The 15,917-nt window shown below is 40.9% G+C and overlaps 1 protein-coding gene across 1 annotated transcript in view; it reads right to left on the bottom strand.

Annotated features, from left to right (window-relative positions):
* The window catches only part of LOC134403574 (vitellogenin-1-like), a gene marked incomplete at its 3' end in the record, with an annotated part of 50,161 nt that overhangs the window by 13,303 nt on the left and 20,941 nt on the right, over positions 1–15,917 (bottom strand). The window contains exons 18-23 of the mRNA XM_063133908.1: positions 14,533–14,614; positions 14,220–14,405; positions 8,116–8,254; positions 6,006–6,213; positions 3,910–4,025; positions 967–1,423 (exon numbers count right to left, since the gene is read on the bottom strand). Of these exons, the coding sequence (XP_062989978.1) occupies positions 967–1,423; positions 3,910–4,025; positions 6,006–6,213; positions 8,116–8,254; positions 14,220–14,405; positions 14,533–14,614 (1,188 nt within the window). The remainder of the gene's footprint in view (positions 1–966; positions 1,424–3,909; positions 4,026–6,005; positions 6,214–8,115; positions 8,255–14,219; positions 14,406–14,532; positions 14,615–15,917) is intronic.

Genomic DNA, 15,917 nt, shown 5'->3' with positions numbered 1-15,917 from the left:
CTAAATATAATAAACATGTAACTAAATTCAAATCCTATTGGCCTATTGCTTTACTTAATTAGGATTTCAAAATATGGACATGTTATTGCAAAGAGATGAAACAGTATAATTAGTAAATATACTGGAAAGGATAAGACTGGTTTTATTAAGGGAAGGAGATATTAATGAATATTTGGATAATTCTTTCTCAGTTCAATTTATAGAATTAATCTATAGGAGATTTTGCTTCAGATGCTGAAAAAGCATTTGATCATATAGAATAGGATTAATTGCATCGTCTGGTATAGATATGGTCTAAGGGAACATTTTAATGTATACATATCCTACGGCCTCTGTGCATGTAAATGGAACTAGTTTAGATAGTTTTTATCTACACAGAGGCTTCTATCAGAGATGTCTATGATTTCCCCTCCTTTTTGTGTTAATCTATAAAACATCTGGACAAAGGCAGAATGGAAGTAAGTCAAATTTGAAAATGAAGAGTGTAAAATTAATTTATATGCAGATGATATTGCATTGACATTGAAGGATCCTCCCAAGGGTTTGGGGGAGGGTTTGGATTTGTTTCAAAATCAATTTATATACATCAGAATTACATTATTTTAGAAAAGAGAGAGAAGGATGATATAGCTAAAATCTGTTCAATCCCATGGACAGATTCCCCAATGGGATTGAATAGGATACTTCTATATTTTTTAATTTCCCACGGCAGGTGAAAAAGAAATGGGTCATACATTGACTGGGTTTATGTTGTTTTAAAAGAGGAAAGGATGACAACAACAAGTATATTCATTATTATTGTTGGCACTGGAACAAATGTTATCATTCCAAGCAACTGGTGTAAAAATAACTGATGTCATTTTATGTCAATGAATCTGCTCCCAAGAAAGATGAAAACATAAGACAAAAAATTCCATCCCCCTCCCTATAAAGGTGTCAATCTTAGGAATCATAATAACATTAAACCTACGTGTTTGGTTTTCTTTCTGTTGAAATTGAACACAGACCGTTGTCGGCTTCCGTTTCTGTCTGGTCTCTTTGAATGTTTGATTTGTCCTGAATTCCTGCTGGCAATCTCAGTGCTTATTTTCCTGTCGCTGCTGGTGTCGCTGCTGGTGTCGCTGCTGGTGTCGCTGCTGGTGTCACTGCTGCTGTCACTGCTGCTGTCACTGCTGCTGTCACTGCTGCTGTCACTGCTGCTGCTGGGTCTACTGTGGCTAACGTTGATACTCTCCCTTCTCCTTTTCTGTTGGCTTCTACCCTTCTTCTTGGCAGAATTCTCTTGCTTCCCCCGATTCCTTTGCTCCTGTTGATCCTGCTCCTGTTGATCCTGCTCCTGTTGATCCTGCTCCTGTTGATCATTAAGGGATGGTTGCTCCACCGGGGAATCACCACGTGTTGAATGGTCAGAGTTGTGTTCCCGCTGTATGGGAAAATCCAGAAGACCTTTGTTATCTCAAGGAGATTAGGTTTGCTATGCAACTGTCCTTCCCCAATGCTAAATCCCTGTGAGAGAGACGTTTTCCTTTAGCTAAACTTATATTTGTTGCATCCTAAGCTGCCTGGGCTATGTAATGCAAGTAAAGAGTTAAAACTGGCAGGAGATAGAACAGGCTGATGTAATCCTTTTGAAGCCTGAGAGAAGAACTTTATCTACCGATAGGTGGCATTTCTTCGCATGCTTCCCAGAACTACTTGTTTTATCTATGAGACATTCTTGTATTTGCTGGAGGTCAGATGACTGTTCCCTTGGTAACACATTGATAAGAGGTGGGAACATTAGAGCATGACTTGGTATGTGAACTAGGGGGCTTACAAGTATATATATAGCTCCCCTGGCATCTGTCAGATGGAACTTTGCCACCGGTGGACTTGATTGGCCAGCAGATGGAGTCTCCCCATTGTCGTTCTTTTTATGGGGTTCCCAGCAACTGAATGGAGAATGTAAGGTCTTGCTTAACTTTGGCCACAGCTAGACCTAAGGTTTATCCTGGGATCATCCAGGGTTCGCCCCTGCCTGGGCACTGGATCCCCTGTGTGTCACCTAGATGAACAGGTTTGACCCCTGGATGATCCAGGGATAAACCTTAGGTCTAGCTATGGCCTTAGCTTTTAATCTTATCTATGTATTTCTTTAGCCTGCTAGATAATAAAGCAATGGAGTTTTAACTACATGTGTTGTAATTACTTCTGAAATCCAAACCTTAATTAATTAGTAAACCACAATCTTTCTGTCCTAATGGGGAGATTATATCCAGAGAAAGACAATTATGATCCCGTCAGATTTTCCCAAATGTGTGGGAGTAATTATGCATACCTGGTATACCTCGTTTTGTATACTTCAGTGGCTACATGGCAGGCAGGCATAGGAAGCTACCTAATTCTGAGTCAGACCATTGGTCCATCTAGCCCAATATTGCCGACACTGATTGGCAGCAGCTCTCCAGGGTTTCAGGCAGGATTTTCTCCCTTGCCCTACCTGGAGGAACCAGGGATCAAACCAAGCCCCTCCCAAAATCTACTGCTCCTCATGGGCACAACGTGGTCCTCTCCATGCTGGGAATAGCTGCATCTATTCCGTTGGGCTAGTGCATATGGGTGTAATTTTGTTTCAGTTCAGTTTTCATGAGAATTTGCCAAAATTCACGTTTCTTCGTATTCGTGACAGGAAAAGACACACCCTTGATATTTTAAACATTTGAAAGTGGGGGAAAAGCAAAATCGACAGTTTCATCTATCCCTAAGTTCTCCTCTCATATTTATTTGCCTGTACCCTTAGGTAATCTTTGGAGGCCCTGCTAAAGGTGTCCTCACTGAATGAATGTAGGTGGGTAGAAGAGAGGGCCTTTTCCGTTGCAGCATCCCATTTATGGAATGCTCTCCCTATGGAGGATTGCTTGGTGCCCATTGTGTTAACTTTTCAGTGACAGGCAACAACATTTCTCTTCTCCCAGTCATTTTACATTCCTTTAAATTTTGCTTTTCTTTTCCAAGGCCTTTAGATTTTTTTAAAAAATTATTTATTTATTTTGTTAAAAATAATGAACTCTGGCCATAGCTACATGGAGCAAAATCCCAGGATGATCCCTGGGATTGTCCCTGTGCATTCAGATGACGCACAAGGGATCCCGGGATCAGGGAGGGTTGATCCCTCCCTTGCCCCGGGATCTCGCTCACCCCTTTAGGCCTGGTTTTTCCGCAGTCTTGGGCTGAGCCCGAGACCGCAGAACGTGTGGCTGGGCATCACAGTTTGTCCCAGCTCCTTGTGATAACTCACAAGAAGCTGGGACCCGCGCACAGGGTGCAGCGCTCCTCAGGAGTACTGTGCCCATTGGGGCTGGGGTGGGGGGAGTGGGGAAAGTAATTATTTTAAAAAAATAACTTACCTTTTGCGCATGAGCGTTCGTGCAATGCTGGCCCTTTTATTGAAAAAAAATGGTGGCGCAATGCCTCTCTGTCTGAGGTCATCGCGTGCTGCTTGTAAACAGAGAGGGGATCTCGCGATAAAACCATTGTGGGATCCTCACCCCTCTGTCACGGACTAAGAGGTAGGTCTAGCTAAGGCCTCTGCGTTATTGTGTGAGCCACCCTGAGAACTTTTTGACATGTGGAAATATATTCATATAAGAAAAAAACAAACAAGCAAACAGATCCTTCCGATAATGAATATTTCCATGTCTCACATAATTTTTATTTATTCAAAAAATTGAATAAGTGCATGTCTTTATAGGAAAAGTCAAGTCCAGGGCATAAAATTCTGACTGTGTTCAACTAATTATTCTGTTAGTTTTCAATGTTGGTTTAACCTTTGGATGTTGTCCTAAAATGAGTAGTGGATTTGGATATTTAGATATTGACCCCTCATTATCATATAATGCATTTCAGTCAAAACACATACTACAGAAATACCTGAGTTTTCTTTTTCCCAAACTCTTCTTTCCTCAACAAATGTACCATCCGTATGACAGCATGAGCACCTCCTTCGATTGTGAATCGTAACTTCTCAATTTTTTCTTCAATATCAGCTGAAATTATATAAATAGTCAATACCCACGCTACTGCATATAAAGTATGCAATAAATGAGGATTTCTCAAATGTAGCCATTGGGTGCTTTCAATGCATGCAGTATTCAAGGTGCTGGTTTTAACCTATAAAACCTTACATGGCTTGGGACCACAATACCTGACAGAACGCCTCTCCCAAAATGAACCTACCCGTACACCACGCTCAACATCTAAGGTCCTTCTCCAAGTGACTACTGTGAGGGAAGCTCAGAGGACGGCAACAAGGGAGAGGGCCTTTTCAGTGGTGGCCCCCCAATTATGGAATGATCTCCTTAATGAGGCTCGCCTGACACCAACATTGTTATCTTTTCAGTGCCAGGTTAAGACTTTTCTCTTCTCCCACTCAGTTTATTTATTTATTTATTTATTTAATTTATATACCGCCCCATAGCTGAAGCTCTCTGGGCAGTTTCCAAAAGTTTAAAAGAGTGAACATTAAAAAGTACACAAAATTTAAAACCATCAAAAATATAAAAACAACAGTATCCATTTAAACAACAACAGTTAACAACATATACTGAGTTTTTTTAACAGCCCTCAGAATGGTTGTTTTAAATGATATTGCTTTTATGCTTTTAAATTTTTGTATATTTGTTTTTAATGTTCACTGTTTTTAAGTTTTGTACACTGCCCAGGGAGCTTCGGATATGGGGAGGTATATCAATGTAATAAATAAATGTAATAAAATAAATAAATGCACTAACCAGTTTGATCCTTTGATTTGTATGGAATATGACTGTGTTGTTTGGTCCACTTGTGACCACCCTGCATGCTTTTTAATTTCACTTACAGACACAGCAAAAGACCAGCTTAAAATCCATGGCAATGAACTTTTGAGAAGTCATACTGTATTCAGATTATCCTTGTCACTAGTTTACATTTCAGCAAGATTTTGCCAAGACAGACAACTTTAGACGATACAGGCATACAAATCCTGGAAGTCCAGCAAATCAAAATCACATTGCAATTACATCACTTTCCACATTCCTGTCCACAAAAGAACCTCCCACAAACAGAGAACACTTTACCAATTCCAGATGTCAGCAGACCATGTAGCTCCAACACAGATGACTCAATTGAACCATGTCACTCACCCACAGAGCTACCACAGATTAAATAACCAGCCTGGAGAGTGTGCTACAAACAGCAACCAGTGACAAGTGATACTCATAGTGCTGTCATTTAGTATTCTGTGTATGTAAGTGTAAAGAGTTTCAGTGGTGTGTGTGTGTGTGTGTGTGTGTGTGTGTGTGTGTGTGTGAAGTGAGGAGGGTGGTTGATTCCTAGCAAATATATCTGCATCTTAGATGTATTCCAAATTAAATTGCAAAAAGCAATGGCTCCCAAACAGCTAAATTTAGTCATGATAGACTCACTGAAAGCAATTGAACTTAAGATAGTTCTGTGATGAGTTAATTCCACTGGTTGACAGGAGCTTAGTCATCACAGTCTAGTCAGGTTAGCAAGTTTAGACCTGATGCCATGTAAAAGTATTTGTTATGGTTATCCCATCCATCCTTTCTTAATAATTATGGAAATATTACTAACAAAGCTGAAACAGTCACCCTACTTTTAAAGCAAAGGGGTTTGTGTCTTTGGCGTACCAGTACATAGGGCTATTTGATATTTGGAAACAATATCAAAATACAGGATTGTGGGACAGGAGCTAGAGTTCTTCCCCAACATAGTTTATATACATTCAGAAAGATGTATATCATATTGTTAAGGGTCGGAAGTTCTGAGGACCCACAATATTTAGTTAAATACTAAATATTTCATAATTCACAAGTGTATGGAGAAATGAGATACCACAAGGATACACAATTTCTTTTGCATTGTGTTACATATCAATAAAGGAAATTATATTTCTACATTAATGGTTCTGAACCATTAACGTTTCTGCATTAACCAACACAGAGTATAATATAATCTTGACCTACCTGGCATGATGAGTATTTTTAAAATACGTTCACTTCCAACATTGGTTGAGGGGCCACCTTGGATACATCGAGAGTACAACAATTCAATGCAAGCTTTACATCCAAAAGTGCATGCTTCAAAACACCTAAATATGTGAACTAAGTGGTGTTCTGAGTCTACTGATGAATGAATCTCCTCTATTGGATTGATTTCTGAAGAAGATGTGTCCTGAATGGGCAATGGACATATTCTAGTATTAGCATTGACAATCTCAGACTGTATCGTATTTGCGTAAGTGTATAATGATCATTAATTTAACTGGATTGCTGCTGCCATAACACTGTAAGTTAGCTAAAGGTTGAGGAAATGCACAATTGTGATTAACTTCAGTGCCTACATCAATTTACATCTTGCTTCAACAGTGTAAGTAACATCCACTATCACCTCGAAATTACACGCCAAGCTGACACAGTCAATAGTTGGATCCAGACTTAAGCCGTTGCTAGACGAGGCTTTAGCGCGGTGTGAGGCCTGGGCTCCCTCCTGTGCATCCAGATGACACACAGGGGATTCCGGGGTCAGACCGGGCTAAGACCTCCTTTAACCCGGGATAAGTGGATTCGCTTATGGCCTGGCTTTTTTGCAGCCCCGGCCTGAGGCCGGGGCTGCGGAAAGTCTAGCAACTTCCGTGGCTTTTCCGAGCTGCTCACTTACTCGCGGGTAGCTGGGAGAAGCCACGGACTGGGCACAGTGCTTCATAGGACCACTGTGCCCATCGGGCCGGTGGGGGGTGAATCATGGGGGGGGTGATGGGGACCGGGGGAAAGACAGACCCGGCAGGAGAGAGGGGGGGAGAAGAGCGGGCATGGCCATCAGGGATGGGAGTGGGGGGAGAAGAGCGGGCAAGGGCACGGTCATCAGGGACGGGGCAGGGAGAGAAGAGCGGACACGGGCACAGGCATCGGGGGCGGGGGGAGAAGAGTGGGCATGGGCACAGGTCTGGCAAGTGGGGGGCAGGGGGAGAAGAGCGGGCATGGGCACGGGCATCGGGGATGGGGGGCGGGGGGAGAAGAGCAGGCACAGGCCTGGCAAGCGGGGGGGAGAAGATCGGGGATGGGGACGGGCCTGGAAAGCGGGGGGAGGATGGGCGAGCAAGCGGGCAGGGGGGGCATCAGGCATTGTGGGGGGAATCAGGGGCAGGGGGAGTGGGGGGCCCTTTATTTTTTTAAAAAAAAATCTTACCTGGTGCGGCGGTGTGCTCCTGCGCACATGGCCTTTTAACTTGAAAAAAAAATGGCGGACGCAACGGGGCTTTCCCTTGCCCTGTCACGTCTTACGTGTGGAAAAGGGCGACGGCACACGCTAGCTGTAGTGCGCCGTCGCTCCGACTCCTGGCCGGATTATCTGGTAGGTCTAGCAAGGCCCTTAGTCATGCACCCATTGATTTTAATGGGTTAAATACAGCATCATGCTAGTGAACATCTGCTGGGGTGACAGGACTGTCTTCCCATCTCCACCACCTTGAAGCTCTCCACACCACCCAAATATTTGCTCCAGAGAGTTTCCCAGCCCTCCAGAGCTGATTTTTATGAGATCCGATGGAGCGGGGGAAAGGGGAATTCCTCCCATCCAGGTCCACTGATGGAACTGTTTCCGTCAGTGGAAAGGCACCATTGGATACAATCTATTTGGCCCACCGTAAGCATGATTATGCCTGGATCCAATCCAATAGGATTTAGTTATACCCAACTTTTCTTTGTCCACTATTCTTGCTATGATATACCCCTTCCTGAAACCATGTGCACTTGTTCATGCCATAGTTCTAATTGATGAATTATCAAACAATGTCACAGTCAAACCCCTGATAGTTCTGGGAAATAATCTAAAATAAATTAGAAAAGTTGTATGGTAGCTATAGTGTTTTTTGCCTGCCATGCTGATTGCTAAATCCAGTCGACAACACAGGTGAACTAACTAGCTGGTTTTGATATTTTTGTTGTTGAAAACAATAACATTGGGAAATAACTCATGCTATTTCTCTTCCATATAAAAGCAACATTATATTGTTTTTGGAAGAAGAAAAGAAAGGAAAAAGAGAGAAGTTCATCAAAAAAATCCAATATGGGTTACCATTCTTCTATACATTTCTGGTGGTGGAGCATCAAAGGACTGCTTTATTATGTTGGGAATTGTCTCAGGAAAGAAAACAGGAGTTGACTTCGTAGTGGGTGCCTCTTCAATATTACGATTTATAGCATCCGTGTTAAACCTGCGGGATGAACAGTAAGAGGAATATTGTGGTTTGAAGCACAACAGTGTTCCTTGCAAATCACCCCACAAATTGTAAGTGCAGCCATGGCTACTCATATTTTAAGCGAAAGCAACACAGTGCAGTCTATTCTGCAGAGAAAATGTGTTCAAAGACAAAAAAAGTAAAACGCTCTTGTAGAGTGATATGACTGTGTATTTATTTTGCATGATAAAACTAGACATGAAGATGTGTTCTGGGTCACAGAATCTGTACCAGGATCTACATTACTGCTTTATAATGGTTTATAATGGTAACAACGGCTAATCCACTCTCTGGACCTGGAACAATGGAAAGAGCACATCCTTCATACTGTGTCTGTCAGTGGAAGGAAATCATTTAAGGAAGGAAATTCCAGACCGTTCATTTGTTAAAGCAACAAACTTAAATAGCACAAAAGCTTAAATTGCTGATACTTCTGGTGCATAGAAATATCATTCAAGATGCAGCTGGACAGCCATATGTCAGGGATGCTTTAAGGTGGATTCCTACATTGAGCAGGAAGCTGGACTCAATGGCCTTATGGGCCCCTTCCAACTATTCTATGATTGTAAGTTTAGTGGTTAGGATACTGAGGCTGTGTTCAGAAGATATCTTAAACCATGGCTTTAACCATGATGGTCAAGCCAGAAAGCCTGGCTGTGTTCAGAAGACACTTTAAACCACGGCTTTAACCATGGTGAATAAAGCAAAAAGCCTCATTCACCATGGTTAAAGCCATGGTTTACAGTGTCTTCTGAACAGGCCCTTAGTGGCAATGCCAGAAATCCAGGTTCAAATCTCCACCCTGCAGGTTGGATACTCACTACATGGCTGTGGACAAGTTACTTTCTCTTAGCTTAAGTTGCTCACAGCATTATGATGAGGATAAAATTAAGTAAATATATGGGTATTAATGTGAACAACTAATATGATACTGTCACTAATTTCAGCCACTCACCTAACAGGAACAAGTCACTCCTACTAAAAACAAAAATGTATCTTCACACTATGCTATAGCCATCTACTATACACGTTCACTCACAGGGAGCTCTCACTAAATTTGCCTGGATTTCTTCTCATAAAGATAGCACCCTGTTCTCTTGTATTTATTCCCTAGCATTTTAATAGGCTGTTATCTCTGGACTTCTGTTAGTCCAAGAGAATCTGTGATAAGGGCATTAAAGTCCCATCCCCCCCCCCCCAATTTCAGGTTGCTTTAAAAAGCATTAAATACATACATACACACACTTTACTTTTAGTATTCCATGCAAGCAAACTGATGCCATTGCCTCAGGGTTGTTTTGAGAAGATTGATGGGATGAAGTGACCTGTCTGGCTGTGAACTGGGAGGTGATTGGTGTTCCCATGTCGAGTCTAATGTGCTTCATACTTGGTGAGGAAGCCTAAGAACACCTAATCTTCTCTATCTGAAAGGTGGATTTGCATCCCTTTTATCTTTTTCACTTTTCCTTTCGTCGGTGCCTGTAGTGCTGAGGGTACTGTAGAGAATGTGCAGTTGCTTTTCATATGGAGCACCTCCGTCAAATAATAAATAAATAAATAATGTGCCCCTGTGGGCCTTGTTTTCTTTCCAAGTTCTCTGTTTCCGATAACGGGCATGACAGCCGCACCCCACGCTAAGCTTAGCTAGAACCTTCAGGAATAAAAACCCAAACCAAAATATTCTTTCAGACAAGCTGAGGGGATGAAAGAAACTACAAATCATCTTGCATTTTAAAATAGCTCATCTGGTCAGAATAGATTAAAAGGAAGTGGCTTTCGTGTTCACTGTATCGCAGGCCATGTCTCCAGGCAGAAATCACTAGCATTCCCTTCCCCGGGTGTCATTCTTTTACCATTTTAATTTTTTTTTAAAAAAGCCAATAGTCAGCCTTTGCCTCTTAATAAAATTGGATGATTAGATCTTCTTCAATGAGCATGGAGTGTCAACAAATTTGGTTGCATCACGGGTGACACATATGGTCTGAAGACTCACACAGCACAGCAAAAATAAGCTGCCTCACAGCCAATTCTTGTGCTTTAACAAGAAGGGGAAAGGCCTAAAGGTAGAGTATGAAAGTGATTGTGTTCTGTGGTCCATGCTCAAGGAAGAAAATAGAGAGAGAGAATTGCACATTTCCAGAATAAGAGAGATGGTCCATTTCTCTTAACTAGTAATGTCTTTCCCAGGGCAATATGCTGCTGGTCAGGGTGTCTTTAAAAAATAAAAAAAATAAAAAAAATTCTAACTCATTATATTGAAATGAATTGGCGGACTTCTAAATATTTAGATAATCAGTTCAGACAAGTGGGATTGCTATGGTATACCAATATCCGTAGAATAGATGCCATCTTTTAAAAAGGACATTCTCCATTAACAGCTGTGTAACAAGAAGAAACCAGCAGCTGTCACTTTGCCCAGTATGGCATTGCAATGTGATGGAAAAAGCTACTTCTACTGATTTGTGCCTGATATGCAGATGATAGTCTGTACCTAAAGGGGAGGCAACCCTACCAAATGGGTAAGAGAAGACCCTGAATTTTCTTAAAACATTATATGTTACCTGCTTAAGTGCCTTAAAAATCAATACATGCCGATACGTCAGATAAACAATTGTGCACACAGAGCAACAGAGGTCTGCTTATCATTAAATAGGTTGGATCAAAGCACTACTTTAGTCCCAGTGAATTGGGGCTATTTAGAGCAGCATCAGATGAGCGTTTTATCGCTCGCTCGCTACTGCCCACTTACGAATGTGGGCGCATCCTTTAGATCATGTCGTCCACCTCCCACGCTCCTCCCACTCATTTTTCTGTCACAAAATAGACCCCACAAAAATCTGACCTTTTTTTAAAAAAGAAGGAATATGCTGCAATCTCCTGCTGTGTGCAGGAAAAGCAGCGTGATAAAAACAGCCCCTGAATGGACCACATGCCCTTTGTTTACTTCCTCTTTCCCGGCTGGGAAGAATGAGGAAGTAATGAAGGACCTTTCATACCATATGATTTATCTCCTGCATTTCCTGCCTTCTTTGTTTGATTATGGTTATGTGATTTTAGTACTTTCATTGTACACTGTGCAATTTTAACCCTGGTATCCCCAAAGATGGAGGACAGTTGAAAAATATTTTCATTGATCTCCTCACACTGACTCAAGCATGATATTTTTCATTGGTGGCAACCATCACCATTAAGTGATGGATTCAGAAGAGTGCTTAGCAGAGATCTGCTCACACTGGAAGAAATGGGAAGGGAAGCAATCCTCAGGATTTCTCCTTCTCCTGAAGCCGCCAACTCCACTGTTGGGCTGGGGGACTCACTGGAGCAAAATGAGAGGTGACACAGAGAGTGTATAGGGGGACCTGGCAAAGATTGCCGCTTGTTTGCTTCGTCCGGCAGGACATTTCTGCTGAATCCATCTACATTCTATAAATGGAAGGTGCTGTCCCATTTATGGAACAATCAATCTGGATTCAACAGACTGAACTGTAAACAGTGAATCAGTTGAAATGCATTTTTTTCTAATTCAAGACACTGGTAATGGCTTTTGATTAATTACAGAGCAAACAAGGCCAAGAGAGAAGCCATACTTTAATTGATTCTGCCAGACTTATGCTCGTGTGCAAAATTGATCAGTAGTACTGATATCTGTGGGATGAGATATAGAATGTGTTGACAACAGGAGAGAATAGTAGAAGGGGGAATTTTTCCAGATTAAAAAAAACCTATGTGGTATTGAGAGGTTCTTTAATAAGAGTAAATGTACTTAAGAAATTTTTTTTAGATAAAGCTCTCATTCAAAAAGTGAATTCTCCTGATTTTTTTTAAAAATCTGCTGTTTTAAGCAACGTCACACAAAAATATTACCATATTGACCACCTTTTGCACATTGATTTCAATATTTTCTCAGCGATCCCACATTTTACACAGAAACACACATGGCCTGGCTTGTACAAAGGAGAAAAAATACTCCCAGCGAGCATAATTAATCACATTTGCGATCAATTACACAAATAAGATGCATATGTGAACTGAAGTTATTTGTATTGGGTTTGCTCATAAGTATTTTAAAAACGGGAACGAGAGCAGTACTTAAGGTATATTTTTCAACAGCTTGCCACAGCAGTGTAAGATGTATTTTAGATAGTTCTTTCTCTGGCAGCATTCCATATTCCTGCTTTAATCTCTTGTAGTTTTTGAAAAGGTTTATATATGTCTTCATTTGTCCTTTTGATGTTATGAAGAAAAATAAGATTTTAAGTGGCCATTTTATGGTTCACCAAATACTGAGAAGATATATTGTCTGGTAAGGTATTAAAATACCTTTTATTTCCACAGTTTTATGACACTCATTTTAACTTCACTAGGGCTTAGATCTGGAATAATGGTTCTGCCAGTAGAAGGATACTACCGGCAGAATGGGTTTTCCATGTCCCCTCCTTCATCTCACACATATCCTCCAAGTCTGTTCTGGGCAGTTGGGGCAAGATCATAGTGAGACTCTTGGGTTTTTCAAATGCTGAAGACCCATAATGGGCAGAATTCAACTGGACACTTACTCACCTATTTATTTTCCTGCACAATTCTGTTGTGCAAGAGCTCCCACTGCTCCCACAATGGCAATTTAGCGCTTCCCAGAGCAATCCGAAATGAGCAGGGCTTGCCAAACAGCCTCTGCTGAACAGATGAACAACCGCTGAACAGCCTCCTTCCAAAAATGAGTGTTTCTGCTCGTTTCGGAGTTTCCTGCTCATTTTGGGGTTTCCTGTAGGAAGTGCTAAATCTCCCTTGAGTCAGTGGTGGGTCCCGCTTGTGCAACGGAATTGTTGCGACCAATACCTGCATAAAGGAATTAGTGGGGTGTAAAGGGATTAGGGTGGCTTAAAGGAATTGATGGGAGTATTAGCATCCCATTGGATTCTGTCCTATGGATTTCAATTAAGGCTGTCACCCAACTAAAGGCATGAGAGTTGATTTATTGATAAATTCATTGATTAACAGAGCAATCCAAAGTAGGGCAGGAGTTCCAGAGCTTTGCAAGTGTGTAAGTATCCAGGAAGAGAGCTTGGCTGTCTCCTTCCAGCATTTGAATTTAGAAATTAACGCTGCTTTCTTCAGAATGGGACAGACTAGGGACCTTCTCATTTTTCTGACCCTTTTAATGAACAGCAAGTCTGATTTTAGTCCTGTGCCCACCACTCGACTTGATAGGCTTTCTGCTGTTTATACTGGATTGGATTCAGGCTTATACTTAAGAGTAGCGAAATTAGTGGGTCTTAAATTAGTTATGACTAAATTCAGCTCATCTAGTAGGTCTATTCACAAGGATCAATAAGTCTGGATCCATCCCAACATTCCACTTCTATTTGAAATAGTTCTTTAAAATATCTGTTCACTACATTGGACACTTTTAAACTTAAAACGTTAGTTAAACCCTTTTCAAATAAATGGTTGTCCACTGTATTTTATATTTTAAAGCAACTGTTCATCCTATAGGCCCAGTTAGAGTTGAGAAAAAATGCATAGTATAAGCAATATGGTTCTGAAAATCCAGTTATACAATAACTCTGAGCAATGCCATCATCTATGAGAAAATAGATGCAACACATATTAAACATGTTTGGTGAAGTATAGGCTGCAATCCTATATATGCTTACCTGGGAGTAAGTCTAACTGAACTCAGTGGGGCTTACTTTGGAGTAGACATGTACAGGATTGTACAATTGTATTGTAAACTGGGTTTTCTACCTACTGAGCAGTCTTTCAATTCTGTCCATTTAGAATTTATACATTTATAATTTTGATTGGTATTTAACATTAAAATAAATGTGCTGCATGAGACAATAGAAAAGAATTGTCTTGAAATACAAACAAAAACAAAGGAATAAAGAACGACTAATTCCAGCTACCTGTATTGAGGGAGATGGTAGTTACTTGACCCTACCTTAGATAAATGATCTCGGATTCCTGCTTGCAGGGTGGAATTTCAAGTTTAAAGGTATTTTCCTTAATGTTCACAACAACGTCAACATTCACTGGGAGATTTACTTTCAATTTGCCATGATGTTGCAGCATAGCCTGAAATTGATGTGTAATGATTCCCATTGACATGTACATATCCTTTTGCACTCTAAAAGTGTAAAACAAACAATATCGTGAGCTTGCAACCATATGATAAAGAGTTCAGGAATACTGGGTAGACAGTTGCCCTACTGACATTGCATTTGATGATTTTATGTAGCATTCATATTATTTACCTGAGATTCGTTGCGGTTTTCAGTTTAATCATGTCAGGCAAAGTTAAACGTGATGTTTGCTCTGGAGTAGTCACTAACTGGACTGTTTAAAAATAAATAAATAAAAATAAATGCCTGCTGTAAAATACTACATAAAGTAATGCAGTGACACAAATATACAATTCTATTATTTTATATGTAAATAGTTTTGGAACCAATTACCCAGGATAGTGGTGGGCTCTCCCACACTAGAGGCATTCAAGAGCAGCTGGACAGCTATCTGTCAGGTATGCTTTAAGGTGGATTCCTGCACTGAGCAGGGAGTTGGACTCGATGGCCTTATAGGCCCCTTCCAACTCTTAGTATTCTATTATTTTTCCTTACTATGTGAAATGAAAGGAAGAAGGAAGAAGAGACTGCCCATAATTTGAATGACTTTTCTCTTATTTAAGGCTAAAATATTTATTTATTTATTTAAAATATAGGTAACATTAAACATGTTGGGTTTTTTTTAAGTGTTTGTAACTCAGGTGCTCCCAGGCAAGAAGAAGTTTTCAATGTGCAATTCCTCAGCCTCATTACAGGGGTGGGGGTTCAGACAAAGTTGTCTTCCATTGGAAACCCTCTTACTTCTTCCATCTTTTTCCTTACCACAAAAGAATACATGGAGAGGAAACATTCCCCCTCCACGAAATAGGTGCATATTGTCTTGGTTGTGCTAGCAGCTGTCCATCTGGAAGCACTGTGGTCATTGTTTGACCTTAGCAACAGTACCTGCATGGTGGTGGTGGATCTTGATAAGTACTATGGAGTCCAGTGAGGTGTGATTTAAACACTCTCCCCAGCACAATTTTCCTGCCAAAATCCTGCTGCCCCCAAGCAACTAGTCCTGATCGCTATGTGCCACCTCCAGTATCAGAGGCATGTACTTTGTACACCAGTTACTGGGGAACATGGGTGGGAGGGTGTGGTTGCACTCATGTCTGCTTGTGGGATTCCTGTGGGCATCTAGTTGGGCACTGTGTGAACTGAATGCTGAATGAATTAAACTCTTGGTCTACTCCAGCACAGCTGTTCTTATGTACTATTTCTAACAAAGGTTGCTATCCTGCTGCACAGGTAATCATGAGAAATACTTGAACCCCCACATTTTTCAGAAGTGGGCAAAGTGTTTCAAATATTTAGAAAACATTAACATAATTACATGCCCCCCTCAAGGCATCTTGATTCTCAAGGAGTTTCGAACTGCACCATATCTAAGTAAATGAGCTGAATGTCATAGATTAGGAATCTTACTTTTTCATGTATTTTTCTTGCACCATTTTAAAGAGCTGCTAACTTTCTCATATATAATGTGGAGTTCTAATTAGCCACTGCACCTGGAAGATGATATTCTATTGCCTTAC

Source organism: Elgaria multicarinata, chromosome 1, assembly GCF_023053635.1.
Source record: "Elgaria multicarinata webbii isolate HBS135686 ecotype San Diego chromosome 1, rElgMul1.1.pri, whole genome shotgun sequence".
Classification (NCBI taxonomy): Eukaryota; Metazoa; Chordata; class Lepidosauria; order Squamata; family Anguidae; genus Elgaria; species Elgaria multicarinata.
Note: the sequence above shows the minus strand (reverse complement) of the source record. Positions and strands in the feature narration are given on the sequence as shown.